This window comes from Dipodomys ordii, unplaced genomic scaffold, assembly GCF_000151885.1.
Source record: "Dipodomys ordii isolate 6190 unplaced genomic scaffold, Dord_2.0 Scaffold5, whole genome shotgun sequence".
NCBI classification, from domain to species: Eukaryota; Metazoa; Chordata; class Mammalia; order Rodentia; family Heteromyidae; genus Dipodomys; species Dipodomys ordii.
The window spans coordinates 26,641,240-26,660,010 of NW_012267221.1; the positions used below are offsets into that span (position 1 = coordinate 26,641,240).

Genomic DNA, 18,771 nt, shown 5'->3' on the forward strand with positions numbered 1-18,771 from the left:
GGGTGGGGGTCTTGTATCTTCCCTGTGTCTGTAACCCATCTCTTGATGGAGTCTCTGGTCTGCTTGTGCTGTTTGGTTTTCCTGTGGCTTGGTTGGTTTCTTCAGTCAGTTTGTTTGAGCAGGCAGAAAAATGCTCTGCCTTACCCAAGACTTTGTGATTCTCCTCCCAGGCTAGTTCAGTGGGAGGGAGATCTGCCTTGAGTATCACAAAAGAGGGAGAGTGCTGTTTCCTCTAATTTGGAGTAGTTGTGGTGAGGCTAGGTTCTGGGTAGGGTTGGGCCTTTCAGCAATCAGTAGCTTTTCCCTGAGGGGCTAGCTCCCGAGACACTCACTGTGTCCCCCACACTCACAGTGCCCAGCCTGGAGCCATTCTCAGGGTTTATGTCTACTGAGTTTCAATTTTTTGTCTTTTACCTCTCTTGTTGCTGTCTAGGCTGTAGTGGGAGGGGCAGCCTCTGGCTCTGTTTACCCAGTGAAGTCACTCCTCTGGGGGTAGAACTTTCCCCTGGGTGGAGCTGAGCCTGTCAGGTCAGAATCCTGTGACCTGGTGAATGGCTCCTATTGTTTTCTTCCTAGGCCTGAGTTGGAGCTAGCAGCTTGGCTGGGCCCTTGTCAGTATCAAAGATGGAGTTCTCCAGTTGTGGGGGAGGGTCTACCTTCCCACCACTGCTCCATGAGAAGGGGTGAGGATGTCTTGAAGGTACTCATGCAAGCTTCTTGGTTTCTGGGCCATCCCTGGTCTGTGATCAGCAGGATGAAGATTTTTGCTCCTTGTCCGTTCTTGCTGGTGGTGAGTAGAACCCGCTCACAGTTGCTCCAGGCTTTCTCTGTTTATATAGTGGCCATGGCAGCAGCAGCAGCCACCACCTCCTCAGACACTGGCAAGTGCTCAGATCTGTCTCCTTGATCAAAGTTCTTGCATTTTTCCTCTCTGGCCACACTCTCTGTATTGTGATGGCACACTTGGTGTGATTCTGTAGCCTGGAACACTAAAACTTATTTCTTTGCAAGAGCTTGTTTAGCCTCCAGCTTCTCCACCCATCTTCCTCCGGACTTTTTATCTTGGGTTTAAAATAGGTATTCATACAAGATAAAGATTTTAATCAGAATAAAAGTCATTTAAGAATTTTAAAAAAGTATGCATATTTTACTATATGGAATCGATTTAAATTGAAGCAGTATTGACATTCAATAGATAGAAATCCAGTACAGTTTTGTTTTTACATTTCAAAAATACACCACCTGATTTTTTTCTAGTTTTATCTAAAATAATTTTTGAAGTAATTTCAATTAAATGTTTGTTGGAAATTTATCAGAAAATCTCTTTTATAAAAGTTACTAGCTCATTGATAACCCAGAAGGTAGACCAAAATCTTTTAGGACCTCAGAGTCTCTATGTGTGGCTTAGTCTAGACTTGAACTTGCCCTTCTCTTGCCTCAGACTTCCTACTGCTGCAATTATAGTTGTGTGCCAATGAGGACCAGCCTTTTTCTTCCTTGAAAGTCAAAGCATATCATGATTAGATATAAAATAGTGGAATATATACATTTATACTTTGTATTTGCAACTTCTTACTAGGAGGGGAATGATAACTAATGATTAATCTTTAGGTAAACAGACTTAAAAATGAAAACTCTATTTAAGATTGAAGAAAGGAACTCTATGGTCTTAGTAACAGAATAAATTTAAATATTTAGTGATTTACAAATGAGCTTAGAAATGCAAAAACCTGAATATATATATCATGGACAAATACTGCCACCTTGTGTATATGTGATGTTATTTTATGTCTCCACTTTCTTTTATGATATCAGTGAATACAATGTTTTTGCACTATTTGTTACTGTAGTCAGATGCATAAATGTGTAAGACTTTTTTTTTGATGGTATAAAACTAAGCCTACATTTTTTGTCAGTTGGAGGAGTCTTGAATTTTTTTTTTAAGATGAAAGAATTTTATTAAAAAATTAATACTAGATATAATTAAATTACTTTTTTTTCACAGTATGAATTAAGAGAACGTAATCTCAGTTGAAAAACCAAGAACTAGAAAAGGAAGTGGAAATTACAGATACCTATATTAAAAACCCGTTAGGCATTTTCTTTTAAAATACATATTTTTTTAACATTCTTGTCATTCTTGGCACTGTTTTTAACGAGAAACTCCTTTATCCCAAGCAAAAAGCACAAGAGGTGCAGTTAAGCTTCAGAAGATGGGATTCAGATTCTAAAGTGTAGCATATTTATGGAGAATTGCTGATAAGGGCTTTTTTTTTTTTTTTAAACATGAAATCCCTTTAGTAAATTCTCAAGTCAGAGGCTGTAAGCACCAGTTAAATCAGAGGATACAAGGACTTTTTCAGTTTGTTCCCCATGCTGGCCCCACTTCTCATCTTGATGTGAGTCTTGAATTTTGAAGACATCAAATTTAGTGTAGTTATCTGCAGGAATTGAAATGCCTAAGAGGTTATACTGGTTAATTGATGTGGTTACTCATGGGATGATGGAGATTCTTCTGTCATTCTTTTATTTAGTGCTTGCAATGCTTTGGAATTTCTGTTGTAGATGACAGAATTTACTGGAGTTATTGGGTATCTCGCTTATTGGCACAATTCTCTGATTTTTAAATGTTTTACTTCAGGTGAAGTACAGAAGAATAACCTCAGAATAATAGTACTTTGAAGAAACAAATAGTGAACACAGGCTTGAAAATTATTTTATTTTCTTGAGGTGTGCCTTGACAGTTTTCAGATCTTACCTCTGATGGGCCTGGAAGTAAGTGCTTGGATGCTCACAGCTAGCTTAGTTGTGTGACTATGGGCATTATCCTGTGTAGTTACTTTATTTGAATAAGGAACAGTCAGACTAGGTGGTTGTATTTCTTCCTTCTTTTTCTTTGTTTTATTGGTACTGGGCTTCTAAAGTTAGGGCCACAGCCTTGCCAGGTAAGTACTATTACACATTGTTTTAGTTTTGCAGACAGGTTCTTACATTTTTGACAGCTAGCATTGGACTCTGATCCTTCTTCCTCCCACCTTCCTGGGATTATAGGTGTGCAGAATTATGCTTCCAGCAATATTAGTAATTTGGTGGATTAAATGTGAATAAAAGTTTACAATAGCTCAGTCCCCAGTGGCTTATGCTGATAATCCTTGCTACTCAGGAGGCTGAGATCTCAGACAATCACAGTTCAGAATCAGGTCAGGTAGACAGATCTGAGAGACTTAATTCCAGTTTACAAATAAAAAGCTAGAAGTAGATATATGGCTCATATGTAGTGCCAGTGGTGAGTGAAAAAGTCATAAACAGGAAGTGGCGCTGTAGCTCAAGTGGTAGAGCGCTCGCCTTGAGTTGAAGAGCTGAGGGACAACGCCAGACCGAGAGTTCAAGCCCTAAGACCGACAAAAAAAAAAAAAAAAACAACTATATAGAGCACTGAAAAAGTCATGGAACAGCTTGTGGCCCCTGAGTTCAAGCCTAGGAAATTTACCTACTTTTATTTAATTTTTGAAGATCTCAAATGATTTAATTTTGGATACTCTATATTTTAATTATATACTGCTTAAGCAATATGACGTTGGATTATGCACAAATGCATTCCAAGTGCCTATTGTTCATGAGCATAGAATTATGAACTTATTGTTGGCTCACAGTCTTGAAGGTTTTCCTGACTGGTTGCTCTGTTGTTTGGGGCCTGTAACAAGGCAGCACCTAATGTTTCAGAGCATGTGGTGGAGTACATAAGGTGCAGTGGGAATGTGGTAGAGATAGAAGAAAATATTGGAGCCAGGCACTGGTGCCTCACCCAGTTACACTTTGAAGTTAACCTAGGCAGTTTGAAGCTAACCCAGGCAGAAAGTCTGTGAGACTCCATTTCTAAAATAACCAGCTGTAGGCTAGACAGGTGACTCAAGTGATAGAGCACCACTAGACCATATTTGAGGCTCTTGAGTTCCAGCGTTGGAAAACAAAACAAAAAACAAGAAAAACAACAATGGAAGAGTATTGAGTTGTGGTCTGTAGCTGATTCATCTACAAATCTAGTGTCTGGATTGATATGCAAGGTATGGGGGCCCCTTGTTTTGTATGGGCCAGGGACTTGAACTTTGAGCACTCTTCCACTTGAGCCTTAGCTCCACTTCTGGCTTTTTTTTTCTTGGGTCCAGTTGTGGGGCTTGAACTCAGGACCTGGGCGCTGTTCCCCAGTTCTTCAGCTCAAGGCTAGCGCTCTACCACTTGAGCCACAGCGCCACTTCTGGCTTTTTTCTTTTTGCTTATGTGGTGCTGAGGAATCGAACCCAGGGCCTCAGGCATGCAAGGCAAGAGCTCTACCACTGAGCCACCTTCCCAGCCCCCACTTCTGGTTTTTTGATGGTTAATTGGGGATAAGAATCTCACGGACTTTCCTGCCTAGGCTGTCTTTGTACTGCAATCCTCAGATCTCAGCCTCCTGAGTAGCTAGGATTATAGGCATGATCCACTAGTGCCTGGCCAGGAATGAGAGTTATTGATAACTACAATTTTATATCATCATCATCATTGAGTTTTGAGGGAGCCTCACTATGTAACCCAGGGTAGCCTTGAATTCTCTTTGTCCAGGTTGATCTTGAAGTTCCTGTCTTTGTCTCCTGAATGAAATAGTAAATTGTAATTTTAAAGAGAACATTCTTAGTTTCTTTGTCTCAGTTATTTGTATGATAGATAATTCAGTATATATTTAATTACTTGTATCTGTTCTATTTTATTATGTTCATGTACCTCTTATTTGAAAAACCTTTGAAGTAGAGCAAGAATGATGATTGTAATAAGATTTTGTCATTTTTTGAGAGTTATGACACAGTAGAAGGATACTTGACGCTAACAAAGTGTATATACTTCTTTACTTTGAATATTATTAGTATTTTTAAGGAGATGAGTTCTTTTTTTGGGGGGGAGGGGGTCCGGTAATGGGGCCTGAACTCTGGGCCTGGGTGCTTTCCCTCAGCTCTTCAGCTCAAGGCTAGCACTCTACCACTTGAGCTACAGTGCCACTTCCAGCTTTTTTCTTTTTGCTTATGTGGTGCTGAGGAATTGAACCCAGGGCCTCAGGCATGCAAAGCATGCCACCTTCCCAGCCCCAGGAGATGAGTTCTTTAGCTGAGTAGTGGCGTGTGCCATCAAATTTGTGTTGAAATTTTAATGAATTAAATAACCTTCTGGCTAGAGAACAGTTTTGATCAAGTTATTTTCATCATAAACCACATGACTAAATGAGCAGTAGGAAGATTTATTATGGATTTAGTGCTGAGCCAAAGATCACAGTAGGATACTGTGGTGAAACATGATAAATACTAACACTCCACTTGAGTGTGGTTGCCAGGCACCAGGCTTACATATTTCTTGTGTAATGTGCAAAATTGAATGATTGAGTTATTATGGAGTTTGATTGAAGTAATCTTTAAAACTATGAAATGTTAACATTTTAGAAATTAAAAATAGAACCTTGTTTGGAATATTGAAAAGTTGCTTAGTTATTAACTATTATGATGTACAGGTGAAGGTAGAGATTGATAGTTTAATGGAAGTAGAAGTTTAAGAACCCAACATTAATATTTTTATTTTTAAAAAGTAATATTTTGTCACTGTATTTGATTTTGGTACCCTGTATCTTCTATATATATTTATCTAATTTGGGGAGGGGAAGGGGAATAACAAAATGCTGAAACAAGGACACAGTATGACCCATTGCAACAATAAGACTCAAAAGACACTGTTGGAAATGAACTTTACAACTTGGGTGGGGGAGCCAGGGGAGTGAAGGGATTGTAGGAGAAAAACAAGGATGTTTACAATGCACGACAATGTACTCATTACCTTATTCATGTACCTGAAACCCTCTGTACAGCATCTTTACAATAAAATAAAATTTAAAAAAATCCTATAAAAATAATATTTTGATTTAGGATCTCACTAAGTAGCTTTGACCTCTCTTTCCCTCTTTTTTTGCTGGTCCTAGGGATTGAACTCAAGGCCTGGATACTGCTTCTTAGCTTTTTTGCACAAAGCTATCACTTTATCACTTACTCCACATCTCCACGTTTCAGGCTTTTTGATGGTTAATTGGAGATAAGAGTCTCACAGATTTTATGCCCAGGCTGACTTCGAACTGTGATCCTCAGGTTTCAGCCTCCTGTGTAGCTAGGATTACAAGTTTGAGCAACTTGTGCCTAGTTCACCTGAATTATTAGTTTTAATTGAGAACTTCTCAAGATACCTTACAGTTTATATATTTGAAATTTAGGAGACTGAACCCAAGAACTTGCACATGCTAGGGTACATTCTACAATTTAAACTCAGTAGTGTACAAGATGAACTGTATTCGTACTCTTAAGCACTTCTTCCATTCTCATTCGAGTCTTTTTTTTAAAGGCATATTTATTGATGTAGTTCTCCATGTAGCATGTACGATGCTACATTCTAATTCATCACAGTGATTCTGTATTTAAAAATAGTAATGTTCCCATGTTTTAATTTGTATTCATTTAAAGTGATACTGTATTACCAGGCATAAGGTCTTTTAAATGAGTTTGGAAGTTTATTCATACTGTTCAGTTTTGAAATGTTTAGCATAGATCTTATGTATTTTTTTCCTTTCTTTTTAGGCAAGAAGTTATGAAATGGAATGGATGGGGATATAATGATTCTAAGTTCTTCGTCAATAAGAAGGGCCAGGTTGAATTAGCTGGGAAAAGGTAACACATTTTTTTTGGTTCTCTTCCCTTGTTCTACAGGAATATTTTAAACATACATAAAAATAGAAAGGATAATGTAATAATTTTTCCTCCAATTTAAAAATTAACATTTTTGTCATAATTCCTATTTTTTTTTCTTTTTGTGCCAGTTTTAGACTCAGGTTCTGGGGGCTGTCTCTTGCTTTTTTTGCTCAAAGCTAGCACTTCTGGCTTTTTGGTGGTTATTTGGAGAAAAGAGTCTTATAATTATTCCTGCTTGGGCTGGTTTAGAATCAACATCCTCTTATCTCAGCCTCCTGAGTAAGTAGGATTATAGGCATGAGACATCAGCACATAGCAATTCCCTTTCTTTTTCTGTAGGGTTTTTTTTTTTTTTTCTTTTGGTCGGTTGTGGAGCCTGGGTGCTGTCCCTCAGCTCTTCAGCTCAAGACTAGCGCCCTACCACTTGAGTCACAGCACCACTTCCAGCTTTTTCTGCTTATGTTGTACTGAGGAATTGAACCCAGGGCCTCATGCATTCAAGGCAACCACCTTCCCAGACCCTTCTGTAGGTTTTTTATTTTCCTAACTTAGTTTAGCTATGGGGGGGGTACTTTTAATTATTACATATATTGTGTATTTATAATATATTCCAATTAATCTTACTCTGTCACTTCCTGCCTTTCCCACCCATTTTTCTATATTATTTTTAATTCTGAAATTGTCATGACCCTTCTAAATATATACCTCCTTGTTGCTGTTTACACAGTGAGACCCGGGAACTCGGTATCTGGTAGGCAGAAAGGGACCACACCATGCAGGTATAGACAAAGTTTATTGAAACATCATGTACTTATATAGGGCATAGGGGCATAGAAGGCAAGGATGTAGTCAGGCCAATCCCGGGACAGGAAGGTAAACAGCTTGAAGGAAAACAACTTGGAAGTAAACATCTTGAAGGTAAACAACTCTTGGGGGATGTGGAGGATTAGCAACTTTTAATCTGTGACTGAAGAGAGTCATTCAGGGCAACAAAAGAGGTAGTGAGGTGCACGTGAGGATCTATTTAGAAGAACACAAAAGGAATCTTGATACACAATTAACTAGGAGGAGCACAAATGGTATATCCTGAAAAACACCACTGGAGCCTGGCACCAGGTGCAGGACCTTTGCCCAGCTTGGAGGAAGGGACGTCCCCCTTCTCCCCCAAAGGAATGCATGCCAGCACGCACCTTCACTGCACACAGGAACTCAGATGGGGTCTTGCTAGCCAAGGCCTCCTGAATAAAGAGCCTATTACAATTGGTTATGTTTGACTGTTAACATAATTCCAAAATAACAAACATTTTTATAATAACTAATTATTTGAGACCATATTTAATCCATATTGCCCAGTTATCTTACAGTTGTCTTTAATAAGCAACTTGTTTGAATTGAGTTATTATGGATTTTGATGAAAGTAATCTTTCAGAATCTACAGTTACCCTGACACCCAGTCTTCATGGCATTGATTTATTGAAAGTAATTTGATATGTAGAATTGGTAATTTACATTGAAGTATGGGAAATAATAAAGGACTACAATTTTAGGTCTGTGTGAATATAAACAGAATTTAAAAAATTAGCTTCTGAGGTATAATTGGAAAAACATAGTAAGAGATCAGTCATTTGTATGATAGCTTTTACATTTCTGAGATGGTTTTGTTAATCTGTTGATAAGAATTATAAAGGCTATTCATGTCTCAATAGAACTGTGAAAACTTAAAGAATTTGAAGAATGTTTGTTTTCTGGGCAGAATTGTGAAAGGATATCTTAGTTTTATGAGTTTTGTGCAACACTACCCCTGCCAAACTGTGTTTTGGTTTTTGGTTTGTTTATTGAATTTTAATATAACTATGAAAAAAGAATGGGTAGCAATAGGCAATATTTGAACTCTGGCTCTAAAAAATTAATTCAAAATTCAGCCTGAGGAAAAATTTGGATTTGATAATATTGTGAATTTATTCTAGTATTCACTTGGATATATATATGATATGTATAAGGCATTAATATGCTAAGATTAAAGGCACACGTCAATATATGAAAATGGAAGAGGCTGAGATTACATAGGTGGAACATACCTGTAATCCCAGCTATTTGGATTATGGGAGTGGTGGATTGCTATTTGAAGTATTCTAGGGCAAAAAGTTATTTAGACCCTATTTCAAAAAATAAACTGGGAGTCAGGTGCTGATGGGCTCATGCCTGTAATACTAACTGCTCAAGAGGCTAAGTTCTGACTATCTCAATTCAAAACCAGCCTGGAAAGGAAAGTCTACAAAGACTTATCAACTAACCACCAAAAAAAAATGAAGTGAAGCATTGGTGTGAGCAAAAAAAAAAACCTCAAGAAGAATTGCTCATGCCCAGAGTTGAAGCCTCAGGACCACCATGTCTGCTGGCCCTCCCTCCCCCTCCACGCACACACCCTAAATAATAAACTAGGTGTTGTGGTTTATGCCTGGAATCCTAGCTGTGAGAGAACAAAGGTAAAGTAAGAGTGTCATGGTCTGAGGCTTACACAAGACCTTATCTGAAAAATAAAGCAGGAAGGGTTGAATATCGTGTTAAAAGGCACACCCAGGAAGTTTTAAGTCCCTGAGTTCAAACCCCAATACTGCCAAAGAAATCAGTTTTATAATTCACTTGGAGAATTAAAAAACATTAACTAGCTGGAGGTATTGCTCAAGTGGTAGAGTATCTTATCTGTCTAGTAAAAACAAGTCCCTGAGTTCAAGCCCCAGTGCCGCCAAAAAAAGCAAAATTAAAATATAAAATTTATTTTTATCAAAAAACATGAGAATGAAAAACATAAATCACAAAGAGAGTGTTTAATATCAGCTCTATAGTAACTCAATAGAACCAGATGCCAGTGGCTCACACATATAATCCTAGCTACTCAGGAAGCAGAGCTCTGAGAATTGCAATTAGAAGCCAAACCAGGCAAGAAAGTCTCTGAGTAGTTTATCTCCAATAAGCTACTCAAAAATGCCAGAATTCTCACTGTGTGTATGTAGTGCTAGCCTTGAGCAAAAGAAGGTCAGGGTGAAGTAAGGAGGCCAGGTCTGGCTGGCGCCATACTGGCCACATACTGGATTGTAGAGTCTGACATCTTGTCTTCATGCTGGGATAAGGAACCCTCTCCCCCTCCCCCATCCCCTGCCTCCCAGATAATGGGCACCCCTAGAGGCAGGGGCAGGCACTTGGTAGATAGGTTACTGAATCTGTCAGTCTAGTGCCTGGGACAGGGAATTTTCTGAGGATCTGTCCCCTGCTGACCTATTTAGGCCAGGACCAGCCTAGCCTCTGGACTCCATGCTATGTGTTGTCTCCGTGATCCTGTCCTGTGTCCTGTCTCCTGGCTTGTTTGCAGTCATCATGGAGTCCCAGTTCAGCTCTCCATTGGAGCTGAATTGGCATGTTGGTATTGTTATTTCTTTCCTCTTTAGCGTGTTTCCTAGCTGGGTTATGTGTATTTGCACATTGCAGGCTTTTGTAACCACTGGTGGCCTGCAGCCTGTTAGTATATAATAAAGACTCCAATATTCTGTATTTTAAAATGTGGCTTCTGGGATGATTTACCTTACAACAAGGGATAGTGCCCAGGCCCAGAGTTCAAGCCCCAGGACTGGCAACACAAACCAAAAAAAAATCTCAATAGAAACATGTTTCACAAACTTCAACTGGCAACAAAACAGCATAACTAAGTGGACAAGAGGCTCAGTCACACAGTAATTAATGAAATTTAATAATTTTTGTTTTTCTTTCTTTCTTTCTTTTGTTGGTCGTGGGGCTTGAACTCTGGGCTTGGGCGCTGTCCCTGCACTCTTCAGCTCAAGGCAAGCGCTCTACTGCTTGAGCCACAGCGCCACTTCTGGTTTTCTAGTGGTTTATTGGAGATAAGAGTCTCATGGACTTTCCTGCCTGGGCTGGCTTTGAACCGTGATCCTCAGATCTCAGCCTCCTGAGTAGCTAGGATTATAGGCATGAGCCACCGGCGCCCTTCTAATTTTTGTTTTTCTATTGAGACTATTGTTACTCAATGGGGGGGGCAACATTTTTTTCCCTTCATAATTAATATAGCTAATTTAAAATCATTCTGTGCTATTTTTATCTTGAGTTATCTTTGAGTCAGTCATTAATTGCCCCTTCTCTTTGATTATGGATCACACTTTGTTCATGCCTTGTTATTTTGGAGTATATCTTGGCTGTTGTGATACTTGATTCTATTATTCCTCTAAGGAATAATAGTTTTCTGAGTTTTGTTTCATTAAAATCAAGCCTGATTTTAACTCCAGGCCTGATTTCAAACTCCAAAATCTGTTCATCTGTCTCTGTTTCAATGAACAATGGAATTGTTGTTTGGGCACCATTAACATATTACATGTCTAATTGAGAATCATTTAGACATTCTGCCAGTGTTAAAAGCTGGAAAGGTGGCTCCATGGTAGAGTGCTTGCCTTGCATGCATGAGGCCCTGGGTTCAATTCCTCAGCCCCACATAAGCAGAAAAAGCCAGAAGTGGCGCTGTGGCTCAAGTGGTAAAGCTCTAGCCTTGAACTGAAGAGCTGAGTGACAGTGCCCAGGCCCAGAGTTCAGGCCCCACAACCGGCCAAGAAAAAATAAAAATAAATACATAAATAAAAGCATTGGGCTATTAAAAAAAAAAGTCCTTATTTCATATGTGTGCTTTCTAGCTGCTGTTTTCAGTCCTCTCTCTCTTGGTTCTTCAAGCTAGAAGGATGGTAGTTTGTCAGTATTTTTGTTACCTTTTGGGCACCAGCTGGAGCTCTCCCTCTAATTAAAATCCTAACAAAAAACCAAAGCAAAAGTAGAAACTTAAGTAATATTTTCCTCCTTCTTCCAAATACAGTGTGCCTGGTTCCTCTACTTTTTGCCTGTTTTTGGTCTATATTTATTGCCTTGCCTTTTTTTTGGCTGGTCCTGAGGCTTGAATTTGGCCTGGGCATTTTGTTTCTGAGCTTCTTTTGCTCAAGGCTAGTATGCTACCACTTGAGACACAGTGCCACTTGCAGCCTTTTCTGTGATTTAATTGGAGATAAGAGTTTCACAGACTTTCCTACACATGCTGGCATTGAACCACAGTCCTCAGATCTCAGCCTCTTGAGTAGCTGGGATTACAGGTGTGAGCCACTGGCGCCCAGCAGCTTGTTGTTTGTTTTTGTCCTGAGTTTGTAGTTATATGTGGGAAATAGTTGGGTTGATAGCTTTTTGACCATTTCAAGAAGCAGAATATACTTTGCACTCATATTTTCAAGAAGATACCTTGCTCTAATAATTTATCTTCTTTGTACCTTAGGTACCCTCTTAGTGGCATGGTTTTACCATCTTTTAGAGAATGGGTCCAGACTAACCTTGGAATATATTGGGAACATAGAACTACCTCTAAAGTAAGCACATAATAATAACTTCACTGTGATTTTTTTTTAAATCTCAAATTAATTAGAGTTGTCTGTAATTTCTTACAGTTGCTTTAATACATAGTTTCACATTTTTATTATGGTGAAGTCTTGTAATTATATTGGCCATGTTAGGATTTCTAGGAGCATGTTTATCTGAGCCTTGATAATTTTAATTTGAGAAGTAGAGGTAAAACCTGCTGTACCTCTTACAAGGTAATAGTGAAGAGAAATTATGAGAGCACTTTGTTACAAAAATCTAAGTGGCTGTTCTTTTAGATAATAGACTTATTTGTAAATAATTGACCACAATCTGGAGTAAATGTGAAATAAATTAACGTAAAAATATGTTGCATTTAATGTTAGAACTTCAAGAGTATAGAGAATTACATAAAGTAAAATTTGTATAAATGGTAGAGATTTTAATTTGTTCATGGGGTTTTGAATATCAGAAGTGAGATTAAAAAGCTGAACTGAACTGGGCATGGTATCTTATGCCTATCATCTCAACATTCAAGAAGCAGAGGTCAGGATATTGAGGCCAGCCTAGACTACAGAAAAAAAATCAGTAAAAAAAATCCCAAACTCTTTCAAGTGTACAGAAATGAAACTTTAAAAATATCTGGCATTTCTTTACATATTAATAATACTTTTTGTTATTTTGCTATACTTTTCATATTGTTCCACATTGTATTTTTCATATTGTTTCAGCTGAATATAAATCAAAAGTTTGAGGCTGTGTCCTATACAATATTCACCATTGCCTACAACATATTATTAAGTGTTGGTGTTCGGTTTAGTACTGTTAGATTTATTTAGAAATTTAGATTTTTATTTAGTTTAGACAGCTAGATTTAGAAATCCAGTTGTTGTATTCTTGTAAATAAATTAGACTGAGGAACTAATTTCTTACCCATTCTTTGAACTTTTCTTGTCTTTTTCATCTCTTAAATTTTTTCTTTCTCAACTATTTGTGATTTTTTTACATTATTACAGTTGCCATCTTCAAAATTTTTGTTAGTTTTAGATATATACCCCTTTTTCTACATTTGATTGCCTTTCAGTTTTTGTAACTGAAAATAATAATACATTTTTTTAGGGTTCTTTTGGTTATTTCCCTTCTACTGTAGGATAAATTTCATGAGGTCAAACTTATTTTATGTTTAATTCACTGCTGTATCTCCATGCTTAGGATAGTACCTGATTTATAAGAGCCATTCAGTATTATATGAATGAATATAGTATCCTAATTATCTTAATAAGAGAGTATAGACATAACATGTATGACTTTCTCTCTCTTTCTTTCTCTTTCTTTCTGGCAATATTGGTATTGAACTCAGGGCCTCTATCACTTGAACCATGCTTCCAGGTCATTTTTGTGGGATATGTCTGTGTTTGTTTATTAGGACTGGAACTCAGGGCCTAGGTTCTGTTCCAAGCTCTTTTGCTTAAAGCTAGTGCCCTGTCACTTGAGCCACAGCTTCACTTCTACTTTTTGATGATTGATTGGTGATGAGAGTCTCACAGATTTTCCTATCCAGACTGGCTTCAAATTTTGATCCTCTCCTCTCAGCTTCTTGAATAGTTAGGATTATAACCCTGAGCCATCTGCTTCTGTGATCCAGGACTTTTTTGATTGGTTGTTTTCAAAGCAAAGCCTTCCATGCCCTGGCTAGCCTATGCTGCAATCTTCCTACTTATGCTTCCCCATATTACTGTGAATGACAAATGACAGGCCTGTACCATTTTGCACAACCACTGTGCTTTTCTCAGAGCTAGGATAACAAGTCCCAGTCATCTGCCCAGCCATTGAATGAGACAGAAAATCTCATGAACTTTTTTTTTTCCTATCCTGGTATGGCCTTTTATCTTGATCCCTTGATCTCTACCTTCTATATGGCTAGGATTACAGGCTTGAGCCATTGTGCCTGGTATCATAGATTTTTTTTCACATATTCTTGTACATTCTTTTTCTGAAATACTGTATTATAGCTTGTCTTTTATATCAGATTTAATATGCTAGGCATACAATTTTTTTAACAAAAATTGGCATGTTTGAGCTGCTCCCCTTAACAATAGTCCTACACATTTGGTAGTGATAATATCATTTAACAGATTGAGAAGCTAAGGCTCACAGAAGTTGAATGACATACCCAGTGTCACATAGTTTTTTTTTTTATTGTGAACATACTGTACAGAGGGGTTACAATTACATGGGCAAGATAATGTGTCACATAGTTTTTGTTTGTGGTTTTGTTTTTTTGGGGGGTGGGGTAGGGGTTGGTCTTTGGGGCTTGAACTCAGGGTGTGGGCTCTGTTCCTGAGCCTCTCTGTGCTCAAGGCTAGTGCTCTACCTCTTGAGCAACAGTACTACTTCCAGCTTTTTCTGAGTTGCTTATTGGAGATAAGAGTCTCATGGACTTTCCTGTTTGGGCTGGCTTTGAACTGTCATCCTTCGCCTCCTGAGTAGCTAGGATTACAGACATGAGCAACTGGCAGGCTCAGTGTCACATAGTTTTAAATTTAAAGCTGAAAATTACCATTCAATATACTTGTAAGTTAGTATCAAGTTTATGTATTTATTTTTTTTTCTTGATAGTACAGAGGTTTGAATGGACAGTTTACACTTGCTAGCCAGGGTCTCTAGGCAAGTCACCTGAACCACATTTTTGCTTTAGTTATTTTCAGGTAGAATCTTACATTTTTGCTCAAACCTGGCCTAATTGTGATTCTCTTACCTATAGTCTTCTGTATAGTTGGGACCATAGGTGTACAGTATACCACAATGCCAACTTATTAAGTAAAATAAAGGTCTTGCTAATTTTTTTTTGGTGGGCTGGCATTAATTCTCTGAATTTCTTCTGGGATTACAGGTATGAATTATGAAGCGCTGCATGACTAAGTTTTAAAATAGTTCTGTAACATTGGTTTTATACTTGCTCTAATATTTTTTGTTGATTGTTTTAGTTTTTTTTAATCATTTTGAAGTTGTCATTAAAGAAAATGTATTTAGTTCAGGAAAATACAGGAAAGTGTATATAGTTAAAAAATAAGTAGCTTCTTTCCAGTTTCCTTAGTCTAAACTGAAGATTTAAGGCTTCCCTATTTTTGATTGTGGGGATTGCAAATAAAAGTAAAGAGGAAACTGATTTAGGTTATAGAATGTGATTAGCCAGGCAATTTGCTACTTTCATAAATTTTGTTTCTGAATCTGTCTAACTTTGGATGCAGAAGGAGAAAAATGTACATTTCATAGTCATTCTTTTTAACTGAGGTATTCAAAATTTACTTTTTACAAATAAGCAAAAATAAAAAATATTTTCTAGGCATCTTTGAATCCTAGTGATGCACCTCCATCTATTGTAAATGAAGATTTTCTTTATGAACTTAAAGAAACCAATATTTCATATTCACAAGAGGCAGATGACCGAGTATTTAGAGCTCATGGTAAGCCATTTTATATCGATACTGTTTACTTTTTTTGTTTTGTTTTGGAAAAGATTGAGAAGGTTGCATGTTCTTTTTAAAATTATCTTTATGTAGTTTACAAAGAAGTTGCTATTTAACAAAGTAGTTTATCAATTTAAATTTTTACTCTAATTTACAATATTTCTGCACTTTTTAAATCACCTAACAGGTCATTGTCTTCATGAAATATTTTTGCTCAGGGAAGGAATGCTTCAACGAATTCCTGATATAGTTGTATGGCCAAGTAAGTTATTTTACCTATCTGTATCATTAATTTACTATTAAATCTTACATAAATTTAGCATTGGAAATATTGCTTTTAAACATGAGTTGTCAAAAATATAAAAAAATATAAATGTCATGAAACTATTTCTTGATCTGATTGTCCTGAACTGTTTTAAGGGCTGAAGTTATTGATGATGATTAACTCTTCATTGTACATGGAAGTAATTATATTTAGAAATCACTAACATGCCATTTTAATTTGGAAGCTTAGTGAAATTATTATCTCTCAGTGGTATATTCTGATGTAGAAATTATTAATTGACAGAGCTGGCTACTACAAAAATAATAATAGCAACAATTTGAATTAAGTTATGGGGTAAAAACCGTGGGTAAATGGTAAAACAAGTTATTCCACCATGTATTATTATTATTATTATTTTTTGTTTTGTCATGGGGCTTGAACTCTGGGCTTGGGCGCTGTCCTGAGCCTATAGCTCAAGGTGAGCGCTCTACCACTTGAGCCTCAGCACCACTTCCGATTTTCTAGCGGGTTTATTGGAGATAAGAGTCTCACAAATTTTCCTGTCCAGGCTGGCTTTGAACCGCGATCCTCAGATCTCAGCCTCCTGAGTAGCTAGGATTACAGGCGTGAGCCACTGGTGCCCAGCTACGATATATTATTTGTATGTACATACACAGACATGGATGTTTTGAGAAATTATTTATGTTTGGCTTAGAATAGAAGATGCAGGAGCTTACCCCAATAAGGTTTAGGCACACATCTTTTTCATGGCTGTTCTTGTTTTATCTGTTTCTGTTAGCAGATAGTTTAAGGTCAGGACAACTACATTGTTTTTTGCTGTCCAAGACTGCATCTTTTGAAAGTTCTATTGATTTTTTAAAACTTGTTTTTCTCTTTGGATTTTAATTTTCAAAACATCGGCTCATTCATGGATAGTCAGGTCCTAGATAATATCTTTCTCCTATGCAGGGACTATCTGAAGGGAAAATTATGTATTCATATGGTGTTAGAGTAGAGGTGAGATATACAGCAGGAAATTCCTAGAGCATATAGAGCAGAGATTAGTTTCCTGATACTTAGGATATATAGTCTCTTGTCTGTCTCTAGTTATGAAATAATTCCTTTGTTTCTGTTAGCATAGCAATTTATTTGCAAGAAAGAAAAGAGGTATCTCAATAGAAAAAAAATTGTTTTGCGTACCAATTTTTAAGTAGCTTTAGGTTACTTCTCTGCCAGGATTTGATACCATCTTACTAAAAAACATAAGGCAAAGATTCATCAATTTTCAGTTCCTTTGGAAACTTTAAATAATATAAGTAGTAAATAGACCTCTTTCAACACATGAAAAAACTTTCACTTGTGCTCTTTATTGATTTACTTCGTGTTTGAATGTTAAAATGTTGAGAGAATAAATACTATAAAGGGAATTTGTATTTTGCTTTAAGATATCTAAATGTTTAAGAACAGACTAAGGAAACAAGTGAAGTTTATCAAATATTACACGTTTTTTTAATTTTAAAAAATAATTTCCATTTGGGTATTGTTATTTCCCTCTCACCTTTACCCTTTTTTTTATTTTCCCCTTTCCATTCCAATTTAGTTTCTTAGCAGTACTTAACTGTGTTTTTGCAATGACTTTAACTATTTTTATTCTTACCATTCCCTCCCTCCCTCCCTCCCTCCCTCCCTCCCTCCCTTCCTTCCTTCCTTCCTTCCCTTTTTTCCTCTTACTTGAACTTACCCTATCTCCTTCTCTTCCCTCCCATCTCCTCCCTTCTCTCCTCTTCTTCCTCCCTTCCCTGGCTTCCTTCTTGGTGGTACTGGATTCTTGGCCTTGTAGTTGCTAAGCTGTTCATGAACTACACATCTTCAGCCCTACTTTTTGTGTTTTATTTTGTTTTTGAATGAAGGTTTTGAGGAATTTTTTGTTTTTTTCTATCAAAGTGGCTTGAACCTTGATGCTACTGCTCTCAGCCAGCAAGTAGCTAGAATATATAGACATGAGCCATCAATACTTGGCATCTTAATATTTTCTTGACCTTTTAAGCTTCCTGTACATATTTGAGAAGCAAATTCCAGTGAAAGAATTCCTTTGTCATTTTGTTTTACACTTTAAAAATCTATATGAATGTTATATTTCTGAATAAATGCAATTTGTAAATTTTGCAGAATCTTAGGGTTATTTTAAGGACTTCTTTGAAATAGTTTCTCAATATATTATCAGTTCATTGAGTCCTTAATTCAACTTTAATGTAAATTTCCTGTTGATTAAATATGATGAGGATAAGCTTTGAGAAAATGTCATAATTTAGAGCCATGGGCTTTGAGTGATAAAACAGTTTGGAATGGATTCATGGTCCCGAGGTATCTGATCTCAGTTTGTAATTTAAGAGCTGCAAAAGAAATCTGTCATTATACTTGTCTTTAAATCTGTTCAGTCTGAATCAAAATTCTGCATCTTGCTTTATTAGAGTATCTGATGTTTAAAGTAAGAATTTATAATAACATGTAACTTCTCTGACTTGGGGTTATTCTTAATCAGGATTTTTTACCACTTGTGACCTTTATACCCTGTGAATATTTTTAGTTTGGACAGATAGTTATTCATGTACTTCACTTTCCTAGTAGTAATATAACTGACACTGATAGAGAACCTTCCAGCTACATACAATAGAAATTCATGTGCTAGTCTATTTTATGTAAAAATTTTGTTTGTTAAAAAACAAAACAACGAACAGCCGGGCGCTGGTGGCTCACGCCTGTAATCCTAGCTACTCAGGAGGCTGAGGTCTGAGGATCGCGGTTCAAAGCCAGCCCGGGCAGGAAAGACCGTGAGACTCCTATCTCTAATAAACCACCAGAAAACCGGAAGTGGTGCTGTAGCTCA

General features: G+C 37.2%; 1 protein-coding gene across 1 annotated transcript in view; it reads left to right on the forward strand.

Annotated features, from left to right (window-relative positions):
• The window catches only part of Agps (alkylglycerone phosphate synthase), a 107,948-nt gene that overhangs the window by 21,910 nt on the left and 67,267 nt on the right, over positions 1 to 18,771 (forward strand). Inside the window, exons 3-7 of the mRNA XM_013027544.1 lie at positions 6,642 to 6,731; positions 12,070 to 12,160; positions 15,496 to 15,616; positions 15,807 to 15,881; positions 18,356 to 18,372. Of these exons, the coding sequence (XP_012882998.1) occupies positions 6,642 to 6,731; positions 12,070 to 12,160; positions 15,496 to 15,616; positions 15,807 to 15,881; positions 18,356 to 18,372 (394 nt within the window). The remainder of the gene's footprint in view (positions 1 to 6,641; positions 6,732 to 12,069; positions 12,161 to 15,495; positions 15,617 to 15,806; positions 15,882 to 18,355; positions 18,373 to 18,771) is intronic.